At 48.3% G+C, this 22,441-nt stretch overlaps 2 protein-coding genes, 1 long non-coding RNA gene and 1 other non-coding gene across 12 annotated transcripts in view; 2 read left to right on the top strand and 2 right to left on the bottom strand.

Moving 5' to 3' along the window:
• LOC114022341 (zinc finger protein OZF) overlaps nt 1-22,441 on the top strand; it is a 793,526-nt gene that overhangs the window by 9,131 nt on the left and 761,954 nt on the right. The gene's annotated exons all lie outside the window — the stretch shown is intronic.
• On the bottom strand, nt 7,416-7,487 carry TRNAD-GUC. Its single transcript has one exon. It is a non-coding gene; the product is annotated as a tRNA-Asp (tRNA).
• LOC119567778 lies at nt 7,675-20,582 on the top strand. Its single transcript, XR_006285727.1, has 3 exons — nt 7,675-7,894; nt 12,365-12,620; nt 18,781-20,582. It is a non-coding gene; the product is annotated as an uncharacterized LOC119567778 (long non-coding RNA).
• LOC102938599 (zinc finger protein 34-like) overlaps nt 10,236-22,441 on the bottom strand; it is a 96,044-nt gene continuing 83,838 nt past the window's right edge. For 3 of the 4 annotated variants that reach the window (XM_043528225.1, XM_027819018.3, XM_043528224.1), the window contains exons 2-5: nt 13,676-13,763; nt 13,049-13,175; nt 12,327-12,440; nt 10,236-11,997 (exon numbers count right to left, since the gene is read on the bottom strand). In XM_043528225.1, coding sequence (XP_043384160.1) covers nt 10,946-11,997; nt 12,327-12,440; nt 13,049-13,175; nt 13,676-13,699 — 1,317 coding nt within the window. In that variant the 5' untranslated portion in view covers nt 13,700-13,763 and the 3' untranslated portion in view covers nt 10,236-10,945. The other variant, XM_043528226.1, reaches the window with a different exon arrangement.

Here is a 22,441-nt window from a genome sequence, read left to right on the forward strand (position 1 = left end):
AGCATCTCCCTGCTCACTAACCACAGGGTAGCTAAACTATCTCTCTTCCGAATCAGGCACTGCCACGAAAATGTAACTTGGACAGCCAGCATTGTCTGTTACCCTGTCGTACATGGGGATGGTCATGTCGGCGACTCTGTGACTGCCATGCCCACAAAGGTGTGAGGCACAGTCTGGCAGGTGTAACAAACACATATTAAACTCACTTCACACATTGTCATGTTGTGTCTCAGCACAGGTGCAGAGCGCGGGGCTGATCTTGCTCCAAAGCATCCAGAAGTAGGGAGGGGCAGTTACCAGACATGCTCTGTATTTGTTTCCAAAGCTGATTCAGATGTTTTCGTTGCAGGCCAGCCACTGGGCTCGGCTGCTCCTTCTTTACTCATCTGAGAGCTGAGGCAACCAGAGCTTGGAGGGGAGGTAGGTGTTTACGACAGCCCTGTGTCACAGAGTCACAGCCTCTGTACCCTGGGTCAGCTCTGAATGAAGCCAGGCAGGATTCTGGTACAGTGCCTCTCCCCTCGGAGCACACTCTCACCAGGGCAAGAAGCTTCCTGGGTCTGACACTGGCATTTTCAGAACCCCTGTTCACACCGCGAGCTCCTTGCAGGGAGTCCACCTGGGCGAGACACCTGGGGAAGCCTGACACACCCCTCACAGGGGCCATGCACCCCACCTCCACAGTCAGCCATGACTCTCAGCCGGCTTGGAAAACAGAAGGGTTTGTTAGTCGTTGGGAACACAGCGTAGAACAGAGCTTGTTAGCACAGAAATCAGGAGCATTCAGCAAAGTCTGGCTTGAGGGGAATCCAGAGTCCAGAGCCCTGGGCTCTCCCCACTGAGTCCCAAACCAGGAGACTGATGCGCTTCCAGCCCCTCATCCTGAGTGATGCCCAGCTGCTCCTCCTCCGTGCTTTCTCTCCTTCCTAGGAAAACAGGTCACCTGGCCTCCCCCTCTCTCTTTGTTCTCCAACACCTTCGGCTTGCTCCTTGAAGAGGACGGGCTCCAGCCATCGCTTGCCAGGATACAGAGTGTCAGCCATTCTCTGTGCCCAAGCAACCAGTCTGCATATCACACCTGCCCTCTAGGGATGTCCACAATCATCACACATCTGTATCCCACCCCCGATACTTGAGTAACACATGGGAAAAGGGAGGCACACACAATATTCAGAAAAAAACATTAAGAACATTCCCGCTTCCTCATACCCCTCTGAGACCAGCCCAGGGGCTGGAACCAATGGCTGGAGCCAGCCCCTAGAGTACCTGAGCCTGAGCCTGCAGGGGATGGAGCGACCTGTGGAAAGGGCTGGAGCCGGGCAGGGAAATGACTCTGCACAAAGGGCCACTTTCAGGGACCAGCTGGTGAGTTTGGCCTACAAGGGGAGAGGGTTCCCCGTGTGTCTGTGAGTCCCAGAGCTGCTGCCCTCAGTGACACAGCCAGGTTCAACCCCCGTTACCAGTGTCAGTGACTGATCTGCTTCATGAGACAAAGGTCCATGTCAATGGGGCAGTCACCCGTTCTCCCAGGGAGAGGGAAGAAGATAAAAAGGGACAGTGGAGAGACTGTAAGGGGCAGCAGGAGCAACAAGTGGGGAGGAGGTTCCCAGCTCTGCCCAGATCTATTCCCTGCATCCACCTGAGCAGACTGACTCTCCTGGGAACAAGGGCAGGAGCTGAGAGAGGAAAAGCCAGTTGCTTGCTCTGCTGAGCACTGCTCTACTTAGGGAGAAGAGGGAGAGCTAGAGGGGGTCACACTGTGGGGCAGGACCCTAAAGTGACTCCTTTGATTTTGCTCTTTTTCCAGCATTTCACTCAGAGATGCTGTTACGGGGAGGTTTAAAAGGGTCCCTGGAGAGTTTAGTTCTGCTGGGAGGGGCCTGGCCTGTGTGGTAATAAACTAACTGGGTTTGTTCCCAGCACGGCAGAGCCCAGAGCGTCTATCTGCAGGGAGAGAGCCTGGGGGGAATCGGGGTGTGACTTGGACTCAAGCCCCTTCTGTAACCTCCCGCATCGCCCCTCTCACCGTGACAGGCTGAAGAAACACATCTAGATTTCACTCCAGATCATCCCGTCTTCCAGGGGACAGGGAAGGGAAATGGCTGTGATGGAGCCAGCTCAGGTAGGGGATTTTCAGGGAGCAGCTGGATGACGTGAGGGAGAGGCAGGGAGGAGAAGGGTGTTATAAACGTTCCCCAATTTCTAAAACAGGACCCAACCCCTCTGGGCAGGGCTGGGAAAACTGACCAGACTCCCAGTGCTGGAGCCTGAACCCACTGGCCAGAGGCTGCTGTGAAATACGAAGGGAAGCTGTCGGGATTCCTGTCCCCATCCCTGGCTCAGAGCTCTGCTTCCCGTGTCAGCCTGTGGCTGGCAGGCGTGTGGGAAATGAGAGGACCCTGCCCTGATCCATGTGCTGGGGGGGACAAGGAGCTCTCACCTTCTCCCACCCCCTGAAGCCTCCTGGCTGCTCTGAGCAGGGTGGGGGTGGGTTTCTGCTTCTCTGGCCCTCCCAGAGCTTCAATGTTTTGTTTTTTCCCCCCTGTGACTAGTGGATTCTGGCAGGGGAAGCACGTAGTCAGTGTGGGACTCGTGTTTCAGATGCTGGTGACCTTCGAGGAGGTGGCTGAATACAGGGGGGTAGGGAGAAGAGGCAGAGGGGGTGAGGGAGGAGAGGCAGCACCTACCGGCAGTGCACTGTCTTTTAATCTGCACCCAGGAGATGACGATGGCTAGCGGTCGTACTGCACAGTCTGCTGCCAGCAAGATGTATAAAGATAGATGAAGTGGATCAAAACAAGAAATAGACCAGATTTGTTTTTTATGCATTTTCTCCTCCCTCCCTCCATGAAATCAACGGCCTGCTAAACCCAGTTTTGAGTTCTATCCTTGAGGGGGCCATTCTGTTTCTCGCAAAGCCACCCCCTTTGTTGATTTTAATTCCCTGGAAGCCAACCCTGGAAGCCATGTTGTCAGTCGCCCCTCCTTCCGCCAGAGCAACGGCAAACAATCATTTCGCGCCCTTTTCCCTGGATTGCCTGGGCAGGAGCAGATGCCATAGCACAGCAAGCATGGAGCCCCTTCAGCTCACCACAGCAGTTATGACCATTGTAAACACCTCGCACATTATCGTGCAGTGTATGCAGAACCAGCACCTGAAAAACCAGGCAAGGAGGCGACGGTAGCACGGTGATGAGGACATGAACACACTTTTCCCTAAAACCGCGTTCCCCCGCCATTTTGAGATCATGGTGTTAATGGGGCAGGCTCATGCCGTGGAACGCTGACTCTGGGCCCGGGAAACAAGCACAGAGTGGTGGGACCGCAAAGTGTTGCAGTTCTGGGATGATTCCCAGTGGCTCCGAAACTTTCGCATGCATAAGGGCACTTTCATGGAACTTTCCCGTGCCCTGAAGCTCAAGAATACCAAGATGAGAGCAGCCCTCACAGTTGAGAAGCGAGTGGCAATAGCTCTGTGGAAGCTTGCAACACCAGACAGCTACCGGTCAGTTGGGAATCAATTTGGAGTGAGCAAATCTACTGTGGGGGTTGCTGTGATGCAAGTTGCCAACACAATCACTAAGCTGCTGCTATCAAAGGTAGTGACTCTGGGAAATGTGCAGGTCCTAGTGGATGGCTTTGCTGCAATGGGATTCCCTAACTGTGGTGGGGCTATAGACGGAAATCATATCCCTATCTTGGCACCGGACCACCAGGGCAGCCAGTACATAAACTGCAAGGGGTACTTTTCAATGGTGCTACAAGCACTGGTGGATCACAAGGGACGTTTCACCAATATCAATGTGGGATGGCCGGGAAAGGTTCATAACGTTCGCGTCTTCAGGAACTCTGGTCTGTTTAAATGGCTGCAGGAAGGGATTTACTTCCCAGACCAGAAAATAACCATTGGGGATGTTGAAATGCCTATAGTTATCCTTGGGGACCCAGCCTACCCCTTAATGCCATGGCTCATGAAGCCGTACACAGGCACCCTGGACAGCAGTCAGGAGCTGTTCAACTATAGGCTGAGCAAGTGCAGAATGGTGGTAGAATGTGCATTTGGACGTTTAAAGGGTCGCTGGCGCAGTTTACTGACTCGCTCAGACGTCAGCGAAACCAATATTCCCATTGTTATTGCTGCTTGTTGTGTGCTCCACAATATCTGTGAGAGTAAGGGGGAGATGTTTATGGCGGGGTGGGAGCTTGATGCAAATCACCTGGCCGCTGAATACGTGCAGCCAGACACCAGGGCAGTTAGAAGAGCACAGCAGGAAGTGGTGCACATCAGAGAAGCTTTGAAATCCAGTTTCATGACTGGCCAGGGTACTGAGTTACACTTCTGTTTGTTTCTCCTTGATGAAAACCCACCCCCTTGGTTGACTCTAATTCCCTGTAAGCCACCCACCCTCCCGCCTTCAATCATAACTTGCTTGCAAAGGAAATAAAGTCACTATCATTTAAAAAACATGTATTCTTTATTAATTGATTATAAAAATGGGAGATAACTCACAAGGTAGCCCAGGTGGGGTGTGGGAGGAGGGTAGGAGGGAAGGAAAAGGCCACTTTAAAACTTGTTGAATGCCAGCCTTCTGTTGCTTGGGCTGTCCACTGGGGTGGAGTGGTTGGGTGCCCGGAACCTCCCCCCACGCGTTCTTGGGTGTCTGGGTGAGGAGGCTATGGAACTTGGGGAGAAGGAAGGGGGTTAAGCAGGGTCTGCAGCAGCAGTCTGTGATCCTGCTGCCATTCCTGAACCTTCACCAGACGTCGGAGCATGTCCGTTTGATCCCGCAGTATCCCCAGCGTTGCCTCCTCTGATCTTCCTGCCGTCACCTATCCTCACGTTCATCGGCCACCATCCTGTACTCTTCTATTGTGTCCCTCCACACAGCTCTGTCAGTGCCGGACGACTGCATGAGCTCAGAGAACATGACATCGGGTGTGCGTTTTTTTCGCCGCCTTATCTGAGATAGCCTCTGGGATGGAGGAGGGAGGCTTGAAACATTTGCAGCTGCTGGAGGAAAAAAAGGGAGTGAAGTATTTAAAAAGATACATTTTACAGAACAATGGCTGTACTCTTTCACGGTGAACAACACTATTCACATTACATAGCACATGTGATTTTGGTACAAGGTCACATTTTGCATCTTATATTGAGTGCCTGTGGCTTTGGTGTTAGAGATCACACATGCAGGGCAACAGAATTTGGCTTGCAGGCGGCCATGGTAAGCCATAGTCTTTCAGCTTCTGCAACCTTCATAACAGCAGCCCCCTCCTTTCCCATACCAAGCAAAGCCCGTTGAGTTGGCCATTTACTGCTGCAGTTTTCCTGTCAACGTGCAGCAGCAGAAAGCAAACTAACCCCCTCTCCCCATCCAATTCTCTGGGATGATCGCTTTTCCCCTGCCCCCCACCGCCTGGCTGGTATCAGGGAAGATCCCTGCTAGCCAAACGCTAACAGTTCAGTGCCAATGGCCCCCCCTCCCACCGCGTGGCTAACTGCGGGGAGGATTTCTTTTCAGCCAGAGGCAAACAGCCCAGTCGGAACGGCCACTCTGAATGTCCCCTTAATCAAATTCCCCTATTTCAACTAGCTTACCATGAACGATATCACTCTCCTGAGGATAACACAGAGAGATAAAGAACGGATGTTGCTTGAATGCCAGCAAACACCGGGACCATACGCTGCCAGGCTTTGTCATGCAATGATACCAGATTACTTGCTACTAGCATGGCGTGGTAAAGTGTCCTACCATGGAGGACGGAATAAGGCTGCTCTCCCCAGAAACCTTCTGCAAAGGCTTTTAAAGTACCCCCAGGAGAGCTTCATGGAGATGTCCCTGGAGGATTTCCGCTCCATCCCCAGACACATTAACAGACTTTTCCAGTAGCTGTACTGGCCACGAGTGCATCCCAAGTCCTCAGGGCTACTTAATCATTAAAAAACGCTTACTTTTATAACATGTATTATATTTTAAAAGGTACACTCACCAGAGGTCCCTTCTCCGGCTTGGTTGGGTTGGGAGGGTATTTCAGTCAGGGTGGTAAAAAGATCCTGGCTGTCAGGGAGAACGGTGTGCTGTGTGCTCTCCTCAAGCTCGTCCTCCTCCTCCTCATCTTCCCCATCTGCAAAATCCTCAGCCATGGTGGAGAGTATCCCATCCTCGGAGTCCACGGACAGGGGTGGGGTAGTGGTGGCGGCCCCCCGCTAGAATTGCATGCAGATCAGCGTAGAAGCGTCATGTCTGGGGCTCTGTCCCGGAGCGTCCGTTTGATTCTTTGGTTTTCTGGTACACTTGTCTGAGCTCCTTAAGTTTCACACGGCACTGTGTTGCGTCCCTGATGTAGCCTCTGTCCCTCATGGCCTCTGAGATTTTTTGAAATGTTTTGGCATTTCGTCTTTTGGAACGTAGTTCTGATAGCACGGATTCCTCTCCCCATACAGCGATCAGATCTAGTACCTCCTGTTTGGTCCATGCTGGAGCTCTTTTTCGATTCTGGGACTGCATGGTCACCTGTGCTGATGAGCTCGCCTGGCCAAACAGGAAATGAGATTCAAAAGTTCCCGGGGCTTTTCCTGTACACCTGGCCAGTGCATCCGAGTTCAGAGTGCTGTCCAAAGCGGTCACAATGGTGCTCAGTGGGATAGCTCCCGGAGGCGAATACCTTCGAATTGCATCCACACTAACCCTAATTCGAAAGAGCGATGTCGATTTCAGTGCTAATCCCCTCATTGGGAAGGAGTACAGAAATCGGTTTTAAGAGCCCTTTATGTCGAAAAAATGGCTTCGTTGTGTGGACAGGTGCAGGGTTAATTCGGATTTAACGCTGCTAAATCCGACATAAACTCTTAGCGTAGACCAGGCCTGAGGCGATGAAAAATTTGGTGATGGAATCATAGAAGATTAGGGTGACCAGATGACAAGAACAAAATATCAGGACACATGGGGGGGCAGCCACAGGCTCACCCCCCCACCACCAGGGCCTGCTCTAAGTTTTTTGCCGCCCCAAGCAAAAAAAAAAAAAAAAGCCAGAGTGCCACCGAAGCAAAATATAGGGATAAATGGTGTCCCGACCGTACATCGGACGGGATGCAGGAGAAACAACTAAATATCAGGACAGTCCCGATTTTATCAAGACATCTGATCACCTTATAGAAGATTACGGTTGGAAGAGCCCTCAGGAGGTCATCTAGTCCAATCCCCTGCTCAAAGCAGGACCAATCCCAACTAAATCATCCCAGCCAGGGCTTTGTCAAGCCGGACCTTAAAAACCTCTAAGGCTGGAGATTCCACCACCTCCCTAGGTAACGCATTTCAGTGCTTCACCACCCTCCGAGTGAACTAGTGTTTCCAAATATCAAATGTCCCCATTGCAACTTGAGACCATTGCTCCTTGTTCTGTCAAAAATGATTACACTCCCCGTCGGGGAATCGAACCCCGGTCTCCCGCGTGACAGGCGGGGATACTCACCACTATACTAACGAGGACGTGGTTTCTGAAGTTCCCAGGGCTAGATGCTCATGATGGTCCCTTGTGACCTTGGAGCCTGTGAGTGTAACAGGAGCCGGACACAGGGATGCTGATCCTTCGGTGCGTTGATCGCTAGGACCCAGGAGCGGCTGGGGGGCGGCTCTGGGGGAGGATCGCGGGGCTCAGGCCCGGCCGCAGGAAGTGACTCGCAGCCGCTGCGGGGACTCCGGCTCCCGGCGAGATCCCCGAGCCCCGGCGGCTGGTGCTGGGAGCCCGGAGCCCGGGCTGCAGCCGGGAGAGGGGAACCTCCAGCTGGGCCCTGCCCGCTGCTCCCCGGGAGCCTCTCCCAGCGCAGAGCCCCCAGCCCGGCCAGGGCCCCTTCCCGGCCCGGCCCCTGCCCCGGGGGGCCCCGCTCGGAGGGAAGGTAAGAGAGACCCGCCCCCCCCGTCACCCCCGGGCTGCAGGGGGCGGGTTTGGCCCCGGGCTGCTCCCTGCGGAGCTGGCTGCGATTCCCTGCCCCGGGCCCAGGAAAGCTGCCGCAGCTCCCGGCGTGTGCGGGGCACCCGGGACAGAGACACGTGGGGAGCAGAGGGGGGGGAAGGGGGGGTGAGAGCCGGGGCACAGGCCCTGCCAGGCTGGGCGGAGGTGGAAACTCAGAAATGAGGGGTGGCAGAGGGAATAAAGTTTGGCCCCAGATGGGTTGAACCAGCTGCAGGAGTTGCAAAAATAGGGACTGGGGTTTCTCCTCCCCCCTTTCCCGGGATCTCAGCTCCCTTTTCCCAGGGCCCTGTCCTTAGGCCCAGTGCATCTCGGTGCCTGGACAGGGCCGCTCTCCCCCCCTGTATAAGATGTAACTGAAATGCTAGAGGGGACTTGATTCAGTGAAATATTTACAGGAGCCCCGCCCCCCCCCCCATCTCACTGTCACACCTGCTTTGAGTGTTTAAAAGAATCCGGGTCTCAGTTTCTGTGTCTGCCTAAAGCCGCCCAGCGCTTCATCCGTGTGTCCTAGCCCCTGTCCCAGTTCCCCTGAGTTTGACTCCCCTTGGAATCCAGTCTGGGCAGTTTCACTCCTTGACTCGTTCCTTATAAAAATACTCGTTTTTATTATTCCAAGCTCTGGATCCTAAACTTCATTAGTGTTGGGGGGGGGGATGTCACTGTGCCCTGGAATTCCTATTTTTAATGGCAAATAATCATGGGAAATATTAATAGTTGTGATCACATCTCACGGTGACACTGTAACAGTTCCTGTTTCTATTGCAATGTTGTAATTTGAGTTCAGTGCTGACTGATTTCATGGGCTGGTCTGAAAACTCCTTCCATTTCCTTTGCTTTCGCCAATTGTTATTTTCTCTCTCTGTCCAGCACCCTAGTGTTTTTTCTCCTGTCCCATTTGTGTATAGAACTTGGTTCCCAAATATTCACTAATGGCCAGAAGTTTCAAGGTTCAAGGCACCTAGATATTTTCTAATATGCAACTAGTGGCCTCCCCCAGCCCCCCTAACCAATTTCTCTTATTCCCTTCCCTTTACTTCTACAGGGCTTGTCTTTGTGGTCTGATCTTAAAGGTGTTAAGTTAATCCACATGAATTCCAGAGCTTTAAACCCCTGTGTGGATGATCTCATTCAGAAGTAAGGTAGCCTTAATTTTGACATTGGCAGTCAGGACAGTCACAGACCAGTGCAGGAGACCTTCCCCCCCAGCACTATAAATCATCAGATCTTTGATCACTTCTTGAACATTTTTAAAGTATTCTATAGTCCAGGTGTAACCCACATGCTCCTCTTCTCTCTCCTGCAAAGGACAGGACATCCTTCATGAGCAGGAGGGCGAAGGCCGGATAGTGTCATGGTAGATCCTGCTGTGTGCACGAAGAGCATTGGCCTGGCTGCTCGGTGATCCCCTTTAACAGGAACACAGACCAAGTGGCCACACTCTTGTCCCATGGGAGTGAACTATAAAGACTCCTTTGATCTCTTGCCCTGGTGAGAATGTGCCCTGAGGGAGACACGCTGCACCAGAGTCCTGCCTGGCTTCATTCAGAGCCATGCCAGAGCATGGAGATGGTGACTGTCCTAAACTCCTGTCTCCTGTCCAAGCTGTGATTGCCTCAGCTCTCAGGTGAGTAAAGAGGGAGCAGCCAGGCCAGGTGGCATGTGCCCAGTGGTGGCTTGTGAGCTGCGGGGGTGTTTCCCCACCACCCGAAGTGGCTGCGGAGCAGCAGGGGATTTCCCCCTGCCCCCCGACACCGTGGGCTGGGGAAATGCAGGGCATCCCCCCCCCCATCCACAGGGGGTTGGGAGCCACGATGGCTGAATGAAACTTTCCCCACAGGCAAGGCATTTATGAAGTTGTGACCAGGATCCCGGGTGGCCACAATGAGATCACTCAATTAGGGCAAACTGCGAAGAATGGGGCTGACAATCCTCAAAACTGGTGGCTATTCCAGTACTTAGATTCACCAAGCCACCAACAAAGCAGCTTCTACAATACCGTACTGCTACACAGAGGCCAAAGCACAGTTCCCTTAAAGCAACCCCGCCTTGGGCTCCCTCCCAGACAGCCCACTTCAACGTGATGGGGACTGCTGAAAATCTTATTCATCACATTAAAAAGTTCCACCAATCCCAAAGGATCCTATACATTATCCACCAAGTTAAGGAATACTTCAGTTCTTACCCTAATACACGCTTACAGCCAATTCTTATTGACTCAACTAAGTTTTATTAAAAGAAGAAAGAAAAGGAGGACTTGTGGCACCTTAGAGACTAACCAATTTATTTGCGCATAAGCTTTCGTGAGCTACAGCTCACTTCAAGAGTGTGCTGGTGAAAAGATCATTATACACAGAGACATGCATAGAGTCCTTAGCTCAGTTTCATTGTACAGCTGATGCTTTAGAATTGCAAAGAGTCCTTTACAGAATCATTTCATCAAGTTCTAGTCCAATGTCCAATTTCAATGTCAGGGCGGTCCAGATGGGACTGGAGATCTCCGTCTTCCAATTCACACTCCCCCCGTATACAGGTTAGGCAGATCAGAGAAGAAAGGATTATCTTTGCAGCGTCATGAGAGCACACGGTCCTTGGCTGAACAATAGGCTTTTGAAGTAACCTTCTATTTCCTAAAGATCACTGGTAATTAATTACATGGATTAACATCAGGTGATTCTCCATAAAGCCGTTCATAGACAGTTTACGACAAACTTTCAGGAGACAAACAGTGACATTATTACAACCAAGTTTTATCTAAATGTTAATATTCCCTTTTGATCTCTGAATTCACAGAATACAGCCCTAGACAGCAACCGTTTATTTCCACTGTTAACCTCTAACAAGATATAGCTAAACAAAGACTCCTTCAGTTATCATCTTCTTCCATGTCTTTAACAATACACGTTTACCTTTTGAAGCTCTAGTTTATCTAACGAGGACACACTTTTCTAACATGTCTCTAAAGGTTGACTCTAGGTCAATTACATGCAATTTCCTTAATACCTTCTGTCCCTGTGTCAGAGAAGTTTAGATCCTGTGTGGATTCTCTCATGTTTAATGAGGTATGATCTCTGTGTGAAATTTCCCCATGGTCCAAGCACTTGTGGGGTCTCTCTCCTGTGTGGACTGACTGATGTCTAACAAGGTCTGACATGCGTGTGAAACTTTTCCCACAGTCTAAACACTTATAGGGTCTCTCTCCTGTGTGGGTTGCCTGATGTTTAACAAGGACTGACCTCCGTGTGAAACTTTTTCCACAGTCTAAACACTTGTGGGGTCTCTCTCCTGTGTGGATTCTCTCATGATTAATAAGGTCTGACCTCCATGTGAAACTTATCCCACAGTCCACGCACTTGTGGGGTCTCTCCCCTGTGTGGATTCTCTGATGATTAACAAGGACTGACCTCCGACTGAAACTTTTCCCACAGTCCAAGCACTTATGGGGTCTCTCTCCTGTGTGGATTGCCTGATGATTAACAAGGACTGATTTCCAGCTGAAACTTTTCCCACAGTCTAAGCACTTATGGGGTCTCTCTCCTGTGTGGCTTAGCTGATGTCTAATTAGTTCTGACTTCCAAATGAAACATTTCCCGCACTCGAGGCATTGAGAGGGTTTCTCTCTTCTGTGGCTTCTCCCATGGTTATTCAGGGCTGAGCGATTATTGAAGCTTTCCCCACAGTCCAAGCATTGAAGTGGTTTCTCTCCAATATGGATTGTCTGATGTGATCTCAGAATGAATCCTTCCCCATAACTGAGGCATTCATAGGGTTTGTCTTCCTTGGAAATTGTCTGCTGGGTTATGGGATCCTTGTCTCCTCCCCCACATTTAATAAATTCATCCACTTTCTTCCTTGGGTGGTTTCCCTGCAGCCTCTCTGACCTGTGCCAATTTCCCCAGACTTCTCCCTGTTGCCAGCATTGGGAAAAATTCCCTTCAGCTCTTTGCACAGAGGTCCCCTGTGGTTCCACTTCCCCGGGAACTTCCTCATGATCATTCTCCTCCTTGTTTTCACTCACTCTCTCATCACCTGCCAGGAAAGAGAGACAATTCAGACAGGAGTCATTGTGCTGGGGAGAAAGAAGAATAGCACCGAGGGAAAACGCGACACACTACAGTTGCGAATACTGAGCAATTGGATTTTGCCTCCACATCCCACACAAACACTCACAGGGAAGGAGAGACAGGAAGGAAACTCCTGCAGCTAACAGGACAGGTGGAAAGCCGTGAGCAATATCTGCTGACTACAGTGCTGCCCTGGGTGACATGAGGAAGAACTGAGGGTGCTTACTCACAACACATTTTAAGGATTCTCAACTTTTTCTTCATTCCCCAGATGATTTCAGTGTCAGTCCTCACCTGTGCGGGCCCCTCTCAGGCTCTCTCTTTCCTCGCAGGCCTGGAGATCCGGGACCCACGGCTCTTCCCCTCGTTCCAGGCGGGAGATGAGCTCAGGTTTGGGAAGGGGGAATCCTGTGCGGGGGCGAAGGAAAATCAGACCAGATCAGGGTGCACGGAGGATTGAAAGCGCGTCTGTCACGAAGGACATTCTGTGAGCGGAACCTGTCCCTGTGCTCTGCGGGGGAACATGGAACCCAAGAGGACGGGAACATGGTCACTGAGCCCCCTTGGGAGAGGCAGACGTCTGGGGAGGTGAGGAGAATTTTTACACTCTCACTAGGTGTTCCCAGGATCTGCGCAGTCTAGGGGTCTTGCTGACACACACACACAGCTCTGGTGTTAAACCCCTGCCTACTTCTAAGCCTTCCCAACAGCTGGAGCTATTCCCAAGAAGGGAGTAAAACAAGGATTGTGTGTGTGAATGGGATCAATACAGAAAGGACAACGAATGAATTCTGCCCCTTTGAAAGATGGAGGGGTGGGGATGAGCTAGCATGTCCATTCAGTTCTGACACCATGTCTCACTGGAGAGGGCAAGGAGATGCAAGTCTCTCGCACAGGGCAACTGTTCATTATGCAAAACATTCCCCTCTGATCTAACTGACGAGGGAAGAACCTGACGAGATTCATACATACAAACTCAATGGCTTCTAATAACCAAGGGGACGGGAATCCCTTACCCAGCGAGGTCACCGTCTTGTAGTTCTCCTGCATGACGTCCCTGTAGAGGGCTCTCTGAGCGGGGTCCAGCAGAGCCCCCTGCCCCTGGGTGAAATACACAGCCACCTCCTCGAAGGTCACCAGCATCTGAAACAACAAGAGTCCCCCAATCAACACCTGCTGCCCCAGCCACAATCCTGCTATTCACAGGAAAGGAAAAAAAAAGTGAAGCTCTGGGAGGGCCAGAGTAGAAGAATCCCACCCCCACCCTGCTCAAAGCAGCCAGGAGGCTTCAGGCGGTGGGGAGTAGGTGAGAGCTCCCTGTCCCCCCAGCATACGGAGCAGGGCAGGGTCTTCTAATTTCCCACACGCCTGCCAGTCACAGGCTGAGACGGGAAGCAGAGCTCTGAGCCGGGGATGGGGACAGGAATCCTAAGCGCTTGCCTTCTTATTTCCCAGCAGCCTCTGGCTAGTGGGTTCAGGCTCCAGCCCTGTGCAGGGGGGTTGTGTCCTGTTTTTGAAATGGGCGAATGTCCCTCCCTCCCCATCACCAATGGTCCTACTCAGAAAATCAGCAGGTTTCTCACACCCTGTCTTCTCCCTGCCTCTCCCTCCCCCTGCCCAGCAACTCCCTGAAAATCCCCTACCTGAGCTGGCTCCATCACAGCCATTTCCCTTCCCTGTCTCCTGGAAGACGGGATGATCTGGAGCAAAACGTGGATGTGATTCCTCAGTCTGTAGGGGCGAGAGGGGCGATGGGGGAGGTTACAGAAGGGGCTTCAGTCCATGTCACACCCTGATTCCCCCCAGGCTCTTTAGACCCTCCCAGTAACAGCATTTCTAAGCCAAATGCTAGAAAAAGAGCAGAATCAAAGGGGCCATTTTGAGGGATTGCCCCCCATTGCAGTGTAAACCCCTCTCCCTTAGCAATAGCCAGAGCCCTCTGGTGGCAACACCTGAAGAATGAGCTGCCCTGGAATCCCCCGGCAGCCTCCAGGGACAGGCAGGCGGAGGCTGATCCCATTGGCCCATCTGCACTCACCCCCTGCCAGAGTCAGCAGTGACTCCGGTCTGACTCCGGTTTGGCTGAGGTCTAAAACCTGCCTGGAAATCAGACCAAGACCAAGGGCAGCCCTGAACACTCAGGAATCAGAGCCCCAAAGATCATGAGTTTGTCTCTTTTTTTAAAAAATCCAACGGAAGCTGGGAGCAGTGTGTGTGCGGGAAGGGAGGGGGTTGCCTGTGGATATTTCCCTTGTAACTAGGCTCTGCCAGGGAAATGTAACTTAGGCAGCATTGTCTGTTACCCCTGTCATACATGAGGATGTAGGGGCGGCCCTAGACTAGCTGCCAGCAACTGGTGCCCTGGGCGAACCATGCAATCGGCGCCCCCACCCCCAAACGCCCACAGCAGATCTAGGCTGAGGTTTTTGGTAAACTGGGAAACATTTTGCCCCTTTTTTCCTTTTAACATTTTTTAAGTGTTTTCTTTTAAACAGAGGCTTAATTATTCGGTTTGTCCTTCTGTCCAACTAATGTTTCTGAGATCAGATAAAACAGAGACACGAAATTTTCAGAATAGATTTGTACATGACAGCTAGATGATATTTCATTCTGATTTCAAATAAAAATGTATTAAAAATGTTAACTATAATTTTTATTATTACAAATCCAAAATCATCCATTATGCCATCCTGCTTTAACTGCCATTACCACCACATCCAATAAAGAAAGAAGTAAGAAAACTCTTCAATGAACTTTAACCTGTATTTACAAAACACTCAGAATAAGAAACACTCTGTGCTCTTAAAACATGACTTTTCTCGCTTTAAGTTTTGAAAATTCAGACACTAGTTCTTTTAGCCTTGGTCTAAACTGGAGGGGGAGTGGGGACTCGATGTAAGGTACGCAACTTTAGCTACGTTGAGATACCTCAATAGACTTACCACGGCATCTTCATGGCGTGGGGTCAACTGCTGCCGCTCCCCCGTCAACTCCACTTCCACCTCTTGTGGCGGTGGAGCACCAGAGTCGACGGCAGAGCGATCGGGGATTGATTTATCGCGACTAGACTAGACGCGATAAATCGACCCCCGATAGAGCGATCACTACCCAGAGACATACCCTTAGAAACAGTTTTCCAGCTATTTCATGCTCTATAGACATTGTTGAAAGTCCAGCAAGTCTCTCTTGCACCATATTTAATGCAGATATTTTTTTATCAATTTTAACTTTGAGAAGCTACATTCCCCACTAGCTACGGAAACTGGCAAAATTAAAAGAATGCGTAGAGCTATAAAGATGTTTGGAAAACTGTCTGAGAGTTTATTTTCATAAACAAAGTTCAGTACTTCTTCAGGAGTGGAATGTTTCCTAAGTCCTCTTGAAAAATCCTGAAGCTCACTACACAAATCTGTAGCATCAATGTCTTTTGAATTTTCATGAGTCAATGCCGACTCCAGTTTTATACAAAATTCTCTTATCTGTTTTGCTGTTTTCTTTTGCAAGCTGTGGATATCATACAGAAAGCCAAATCCTGACTCTAGCTGCTGCATCTGTTGAAATATTTCGTCAACCGAGTGAATAGAAGTATCAAGGACTGTGAAGTAGAAATTCACTTTGAACCTTTGTTTTGGGTTCTGAATGGGTGTGTCTCGTCCTTCATACGAAAACTGCTGTTTCTTTTGCCAAATGCGAACTGGCTCTGGTTCAAATTCTGTCAGAAAGTCTATTTCTTCAGCAAGCTTGAGAGAATTTACCAGTGTTCTTTCGAACCCTTCATCATTTCTGAATTCCTCCAGAATATTTTTAGTTTTCTGCAGTTTTTGATAGCAGAGTGTATGTTCAGGTTCTTTTCCTGAAGCTGCTTACTACTGAGGTTAATCTCGAAAAGGATATTATACAACAAAATAAGTGAAGTCACAAATTTGAACTTGGAAAGGCCATTTGCAAGAGAATCTGCATCTGAATGTGCCGTGTTGCCAGATGATCCAGTAAAGGTAGTATCATCACAAATTTCAATTAAGGCATCATAAATGTTTCCAAATTCATAGCGAAGAGGCTTCAAAGCATCAATGCGACTCTCCCATCTTGTCTAAGTGGTTTCACAGTTAGAGAATTCACATGGCGAGTCAGAATATACCAACGGCATGTTGAGCCTGAGAAAAAACACATAAACACGTTGCGCCAGGTCCAAGAAACTCCTTGCCTCCAAATAGCATCTAGCAGCAACACTGACAATCAATTTCAGAGAATGCGCGCTGCAAGGAACGAAAAAGGCCCTAGGACTGATTTCCATTATTCTCCTTTGCACACCATTGTCTTTACCCGTCATATTACTCCCATTTTCATAGCCTTGGCCACGTAAGTTTTCAACAGATAATGACATTGTTTCAAGCTCTTGTAGAATCGTTTCAGTCATAAATGCTCCAGTTGTCGCCTTCAATGGTACGAAACCCAAAAAATGTTCCTTTATGAGCACTTCAACATTATCTTCATCCGCAGACTTTTCCATGTCCACAAAACGAATGATCATCGTCATTTGTTCAACATGACTCACATCGGGTGTACAGTCCAGTATTATTGTAAAGTATTTTGGAGAATGGGCAGCTGCTACAATTTTCTTTTTAATGGCATTTGCTAGGATTTGAATCAGTTCATTCTGCATATTTTTTCCTAAGTAATGAACCTGTGTTTCATGATCAGTTATTTTACGTAGATGCTCCTTCATGACTGGATCAAACAAAGCTAGGTATTCAACACATTTTAAAAAGTTTCCATTACCTGGAGTTATAATTTTTCATTTCTACCGTGGCTGCAGAATGCTAAATTTTGCCCACTGAGAAATCTCACTAAAGCAATGAGATGCTCTAATATTTGTTGCCAATATTCTTCTTTTTCCTTGATCACAAATAAATTCTCTTCATTGATAGTTTTTCCTTTTTTCAATCATAATTCAAGTTCTTTCCAATTGTGAAAACATTGCAAATGTTCTGTACTTCTTTCATGTGAAGAGAGAACTGAAGGTATGTTTTTCCAGTCCTTCGAACCATTCTCAGTAAGTGACAGGTTTCAGAGTAGCAGCCGTGTTAGTCTGTATTCGCAAAAAGAAAAGGAGTACTTGTGGCACCTTAGAAACTAAATAAATCTGTTAGTCTCTAAGGTGCCACAAGTCCTCCTTTTCTTTTTTTAGTAAGTGGTGTACCAATTGCTTGATTTCTAAACAACTTGCAGCAAACGCAAAACACAGAGTCCTTCGGCACTGAATATTGTAAACAGTTTTGATGAATTTCTTCCCCCTTAATGAGTTTCCTCTTGTAATGCTGAGCAGAGAATTTTCTTTTATTTCCATCCTTACGGAAGGGAAATTCATGAACTTGTTCGGGTCCATGTTCCACGAGAATTTGCCGCACCCAGTCATCACATGTGGGCAATGAAACTGGCTCCCCATACTATAAATTGTTTGTAACTTCCTCATCCTTTCTTCCTTCTACTTCATTTATTTCAATTTCTGCATGTCTCTCTGAAGGTGAATAAATTTTCTCCACTTCCATATCAGTCTGATGCTGTGAGCTGCCTTCATCTAGAAGTAAGTTTCCGTCATCTTGATGTTCCAAACTGCTTTCATGCGGATGTGAACTAACTTCCTCTCCAAGTAAAAGTCCTTCACCTGGATGCTGTGAACTGCTTCCATCTTTATTTGGATTAAAGAGAAGATATTTCTGGAAGGATCCCTGCTGTTTTGCTTGGTCCTTTTCCATCTCAGCCTTTCGTTTCCAATACTCAGCTCCTGAGGGTTTTCTTTTTCCTCTTTCCGCTATGGGACATTTGAATATTGTTATGTACTGTGACCCCCACTGCAAGCATGATAGCGTTAAGGATGGCTGACAAACCCACCACATGGTTGGCGATTTAAACCACATTGCAGCCATCCCAACACGTCTTTTCACTGCTTAAAGGTTCAGTGATTAGTAATATAACTCACTTACCTATTAAAACAGTTAGTTACAGCATTTACATGTACATGGAAACAAAATGACCTTTTTTGACGTTATAACCCAACACTCGTTGTTTGGAAAGTAATCCCCTTCCTCACGGTTACCCGCTTGGAGGGTGACGTCATGACTTTCGTAGTTTATTAAGCATTAACACGGTTACTTTTCTTTTATGGACCTTATTTATTACATGTGAACCAGTTATAACAAAAAAAAGTTCATAATTATACAGCTCGATAATAACGCTAAGGTTTAACAACGCTTAAAGATACTCACATTTTGGATTTATAATGCTGAAAGACGTTATTCTTTATTCTTTGGCACCAAGAAACACAATTTTCCACAGTATTCGCTCAATTCTTAACCATCTACCTGTGACGTGTTAAAATGACCGTTTGACATGTATCAACTCACGATATCTCCGCTCTACATGAATTTCCGGCTATGCGACCTTGATGTATATTCCAGTTAGGTGTCACTAGCATTGCAGCTCTTGCGACTGGCGGAAGTGTTTCATTGTGGCTGAGTTATTGCTTATCAAAATTGGAAAAAAATTGCTAAAATATTAATTATTTTTGCAGTAAATAAAATATTTGACATATTAATAAATTCTCAGAAATGTAGAGAAATGAATTATAATTCATATTCCCTCCGTACACGAACAGGAATTGAAATAATGACATCTTTGTTATTTTATTTGTATTTTTTTCATCTTTTTCGGGGTTTTTAAATTTTTTTTATTTTATTTTTTCCCTCAGATTTGGTGCCCCATTTAACTTGGCACCCTAGATGACTGCCTAGTTCGCCTATATGGATGGGCTGCCCCTGTGAGGATGGTCATGTCGGTGAGTCTGTGAGTGTGATGCTCACAAAGGTGTGAGGCACAGTCTGGCAGGTGTAACAAAAATATACTAAGCTCACTTCACACATTGTCATGCTGTGTCTCAGCACAGGGCTGATCTTGCTCCAAAGCATCCAGAAGTAGGGAGGGGCAGTTACCAGACATGCTCTGTATTTGTTTCCAAAGCTGCATCGGATGTTTTCATTGGGCACATGGCACCTGTCATGGCCACTCCTTCTTTACTCACCTAAGAGCTGAGGCAATCAGAGCTTGGAGGGGAGATAGGTATTTAGGACAGTCACAGTCTCCATGCTCTATAACGGCTCTGAATGAAGCCAGGCAGGACTCTGGTGCAGTGTGTCTCCCTCAGGGCACACTCTCACCAGGGCAAGAGATCAAAGGAGTCTTTATAGTTCTCTCCCATGGGACAAGAGTGCCGCCATTTGGTCTGTGTTCCTTACAAAGGGGATCACCGAGCAGCCAGGCCAATACCCTCTGTGCTCACAGCAGGACCTACCGTGACACTATCCGGCCTTCGCCCTCCTGCTCATGAAGGGTGTCCTGTCCTTTGCAGGAGAGAGAAGAGGAGCGAGATCACCTTACATTTCCACCTCAACCCATGTACTGAAATTCTGTCAGACCAAAGCTGATACCTGGGAAATATCCTAATGGCGTTTCTACACAAGGGAACATTCAGGGAAGATGAGATGAGCGCCCCACTGCTTCTCTTTGGACTTGCAAAATCGCATCTGGGTTACACCTGGACTATACAATACTTGAAAAATATTCAAGAAGTGATCAAAGACCTGATGATTTATAGTGTTGCAGGGGGAAGGTCTCCTGCACTGGTCTGCGGCTGTCCTGACTGCCAAAGTCAAAATTAAGGCCACCTTACTTCTGAATGAGAGCGTCCACACAGGGGTTTAAAGCTCTGGAATTCATGTGGATTAACTTCACACCTTTAACATCAGACCACGCAGACAAGCCCTGAAGAAGTAAAGGGAAGGGAATAAGAGAAATTGGTTAGGGGGGCTAGGGGAGACTCTGCTAATTCTTTTACTTTTAAAAGATTTAATTTGTTTTCCATGACACCCCCACAAATGGGTGCAGACATTCAGATGCAGCACCTGGCACAGGAGCAGGAGACACACAATCAGCATCAGAGTTTTCAGCCCATGAACAATAACGGGTCATTTAACATAAGAGTCAGCAGCATAGTCTGTGTCTAGAAGAAAATGGGTGTTATTCACATGGGGTACCTACCCTGCATTAGCTAGCCCTCTGTGAAAACATAAAGGAAAGGGTGAGGCCAGCACACTGTGTCCCCCGGCCTGACCAATGCAACGAACACATAGAACAATTCATTTTAAAAATTCTTCGACTTTGGCCGTACAAACCAGTACACGTGTCAAAACGAAGAACATCCCTGAAATGGATCACAACAAAAATGGTAAAACATAGGCCATTAGAAGTACGAACAATGTTGTAGAAAAATCTACATCTAAGGCCTGACTATTTACAGTGTTGGGAGGAAGGTCTCCTGCACTTGTCTGTGGTTGCCCTGACTGCCACTGTCGAAATTAAGGCCAGCTTACTTCTGAATGAGAGCATCCACACAGGGGTTTGAAGCCCTGGGATTTATTTGCATTAACTTTACACTGTTAGCATCAGACCATGCAGACAAGCTGTGAGAAAATAAAGGAAAGGGAATGTGGGAAATTGGTGGTGGTGGCAGAGTGCTAATTCTTTAGTTTTAAATGTTTTCATTTCTTTTCCATGATGCCTCCACAAACAGGCGCAGGCATTCAGAGGCCGTGCTTGGCAAAGGAACAGGAGTAGTAGTCACCCAATCAGGATCAGAGTTTTCAGGCCATGAACAATAATGGGTCATTTACTATCGGAATCAGCTGTAGAGTCTGCATCTATAAGAAAATGGGCGTATTTACCATGGGGCAATTAACCCGCATTAGCTAGCCCACTGCGAAAACATAAAGGAAAGGGTGAGGTCAGCACGGTGTCCCCCGGGCTGACCAATGCAAAGGAGAAACAGAGCAATTCCTTTTAAAAATGATTTGACTTTGGCCATACAAATCGGTACATGTGCCAGAAGGAAGAACATCCCTGAAATGTATCCATAAAGGGCTGGGAACTTAAATAGGCCATTAGAAGTACAAACAATGTGGTAGAAAAATCCACATCGATGATGCAATAAATGAAGTCAGAGAAAAGTCAAGTGGGTACTTCCAAGGGTGCAGGATGGAGGGTTACTTACGGAAATAAGGTTTTAAAATCAATTTTCAATTGCAAGTGGGGGAGGGGAATCACATGTTCCTGGAAGTGTAAAATGGCATCAAATGTTACAGGATTGTACAACCATTCTAGAGGTATGGACCCTTTGGAAGGGGTAGCAGGAAAGCTATGTAGCTAGTACACCCCAAAGGCTCAGACACAAAACGATAATAAAAGAAAAACCTTTCTTTCTTTCTTTCTTTCTTTCTTTCAATTCTAGACTGTTCGGTTCATAACCCATGGGGTTTGAATTCTTGGGGTTGTCAATCTGTCTTGCGGTTTCATATCTATGCTTAATTAAAAAAAATACCACAGAAAGTTCCTTTTGAGAAGCCCTGTATAGGAGACACTCTAAGGCCCTTAGGGACAGATTTTTAAAAGGATTTCGGCCACTAGTGGAATATTACAAAGTATCTAGGTGCCTTTAACCTTGAAACTTCTGGCCATTAGTGAATATTTGGGAACCAAGTTCTGTACATAAATGGGACATGGGATAAAGCACGAGGGTGCTGGATAGAGAGACAAAGTAACAATTGGCTAAAGCAAAGGAAATTGAAGGAGTTTTCAGACCAGCCCATGAAATCAGTCAGCACTGAACTCAATTTACAACATTGCAATAGAAACAGGAACTGTTCCAGTGTCACCCTGAGATGTGATCACAAGTATTAATATTCCCCATGATTATATGCCATTAAAATAGGAATACCATGGCAGAATGATGTCCCTCCGCACAATGCTAATGAAGTTTAGGATGAAGAGCTCAGAGTAATAAAAAGAATATTTTCAGAAGGAACTAATGTAAAGGAGTGAAACTGCCCAGACTGGATTCCAAGGGGAGTCCAACTCAGGGGGACAGGGACAGGGGCTAGGACACACGGATGAAGCGCTGGGTGGCTTTATGCAGACACAGAAACTGAGACCCGGATTCTTTTAAACACTCAAAGCAGGTGTGACAGTGAGATCTGGGCGGGGGGGAGGGGGGGGGGTCTGTAAATATTTCACTGGATCAAGTCCCCTCTAGCATCTCAGTAACATCTTATGGCTGGAAGAGCCCCCCTGTCCCCGCACTACGATGCACTGGGCCTAAGGACACGGCCCTGGGAGATGGGTGCTAAAATCCTAGGAAAGGGGGGAGGAAAAGCCCCAATGCCCCCCATTTTTGCAACCACTGCAGCTGGCTCAGCCCATCTGGGGGAACTTTTATCCCCTCTGCAGCCCCTTTCCTGGGTTTCCCCCTCCGGCCTACCCGGCGGGGCCTGTACCCCGGTTCTTCCCCCTCAGTCCCCCCC

The sequence above is a fragment of the Chelonia mydas genome, chromosome 14, assembly GCF_015237465.2.
Source record: "Chelonia mydas isolate rCheMyd1 chromosome 14, rCheMyd1.pri.v2, whole genome shotgun sequence".
Taxonomy (NCBI): domain Eukaryota; kingdom Metazoa; phylum Chordata; order Testudines; family Cheloniidae; genus Chelonia; species Chelonia mydas.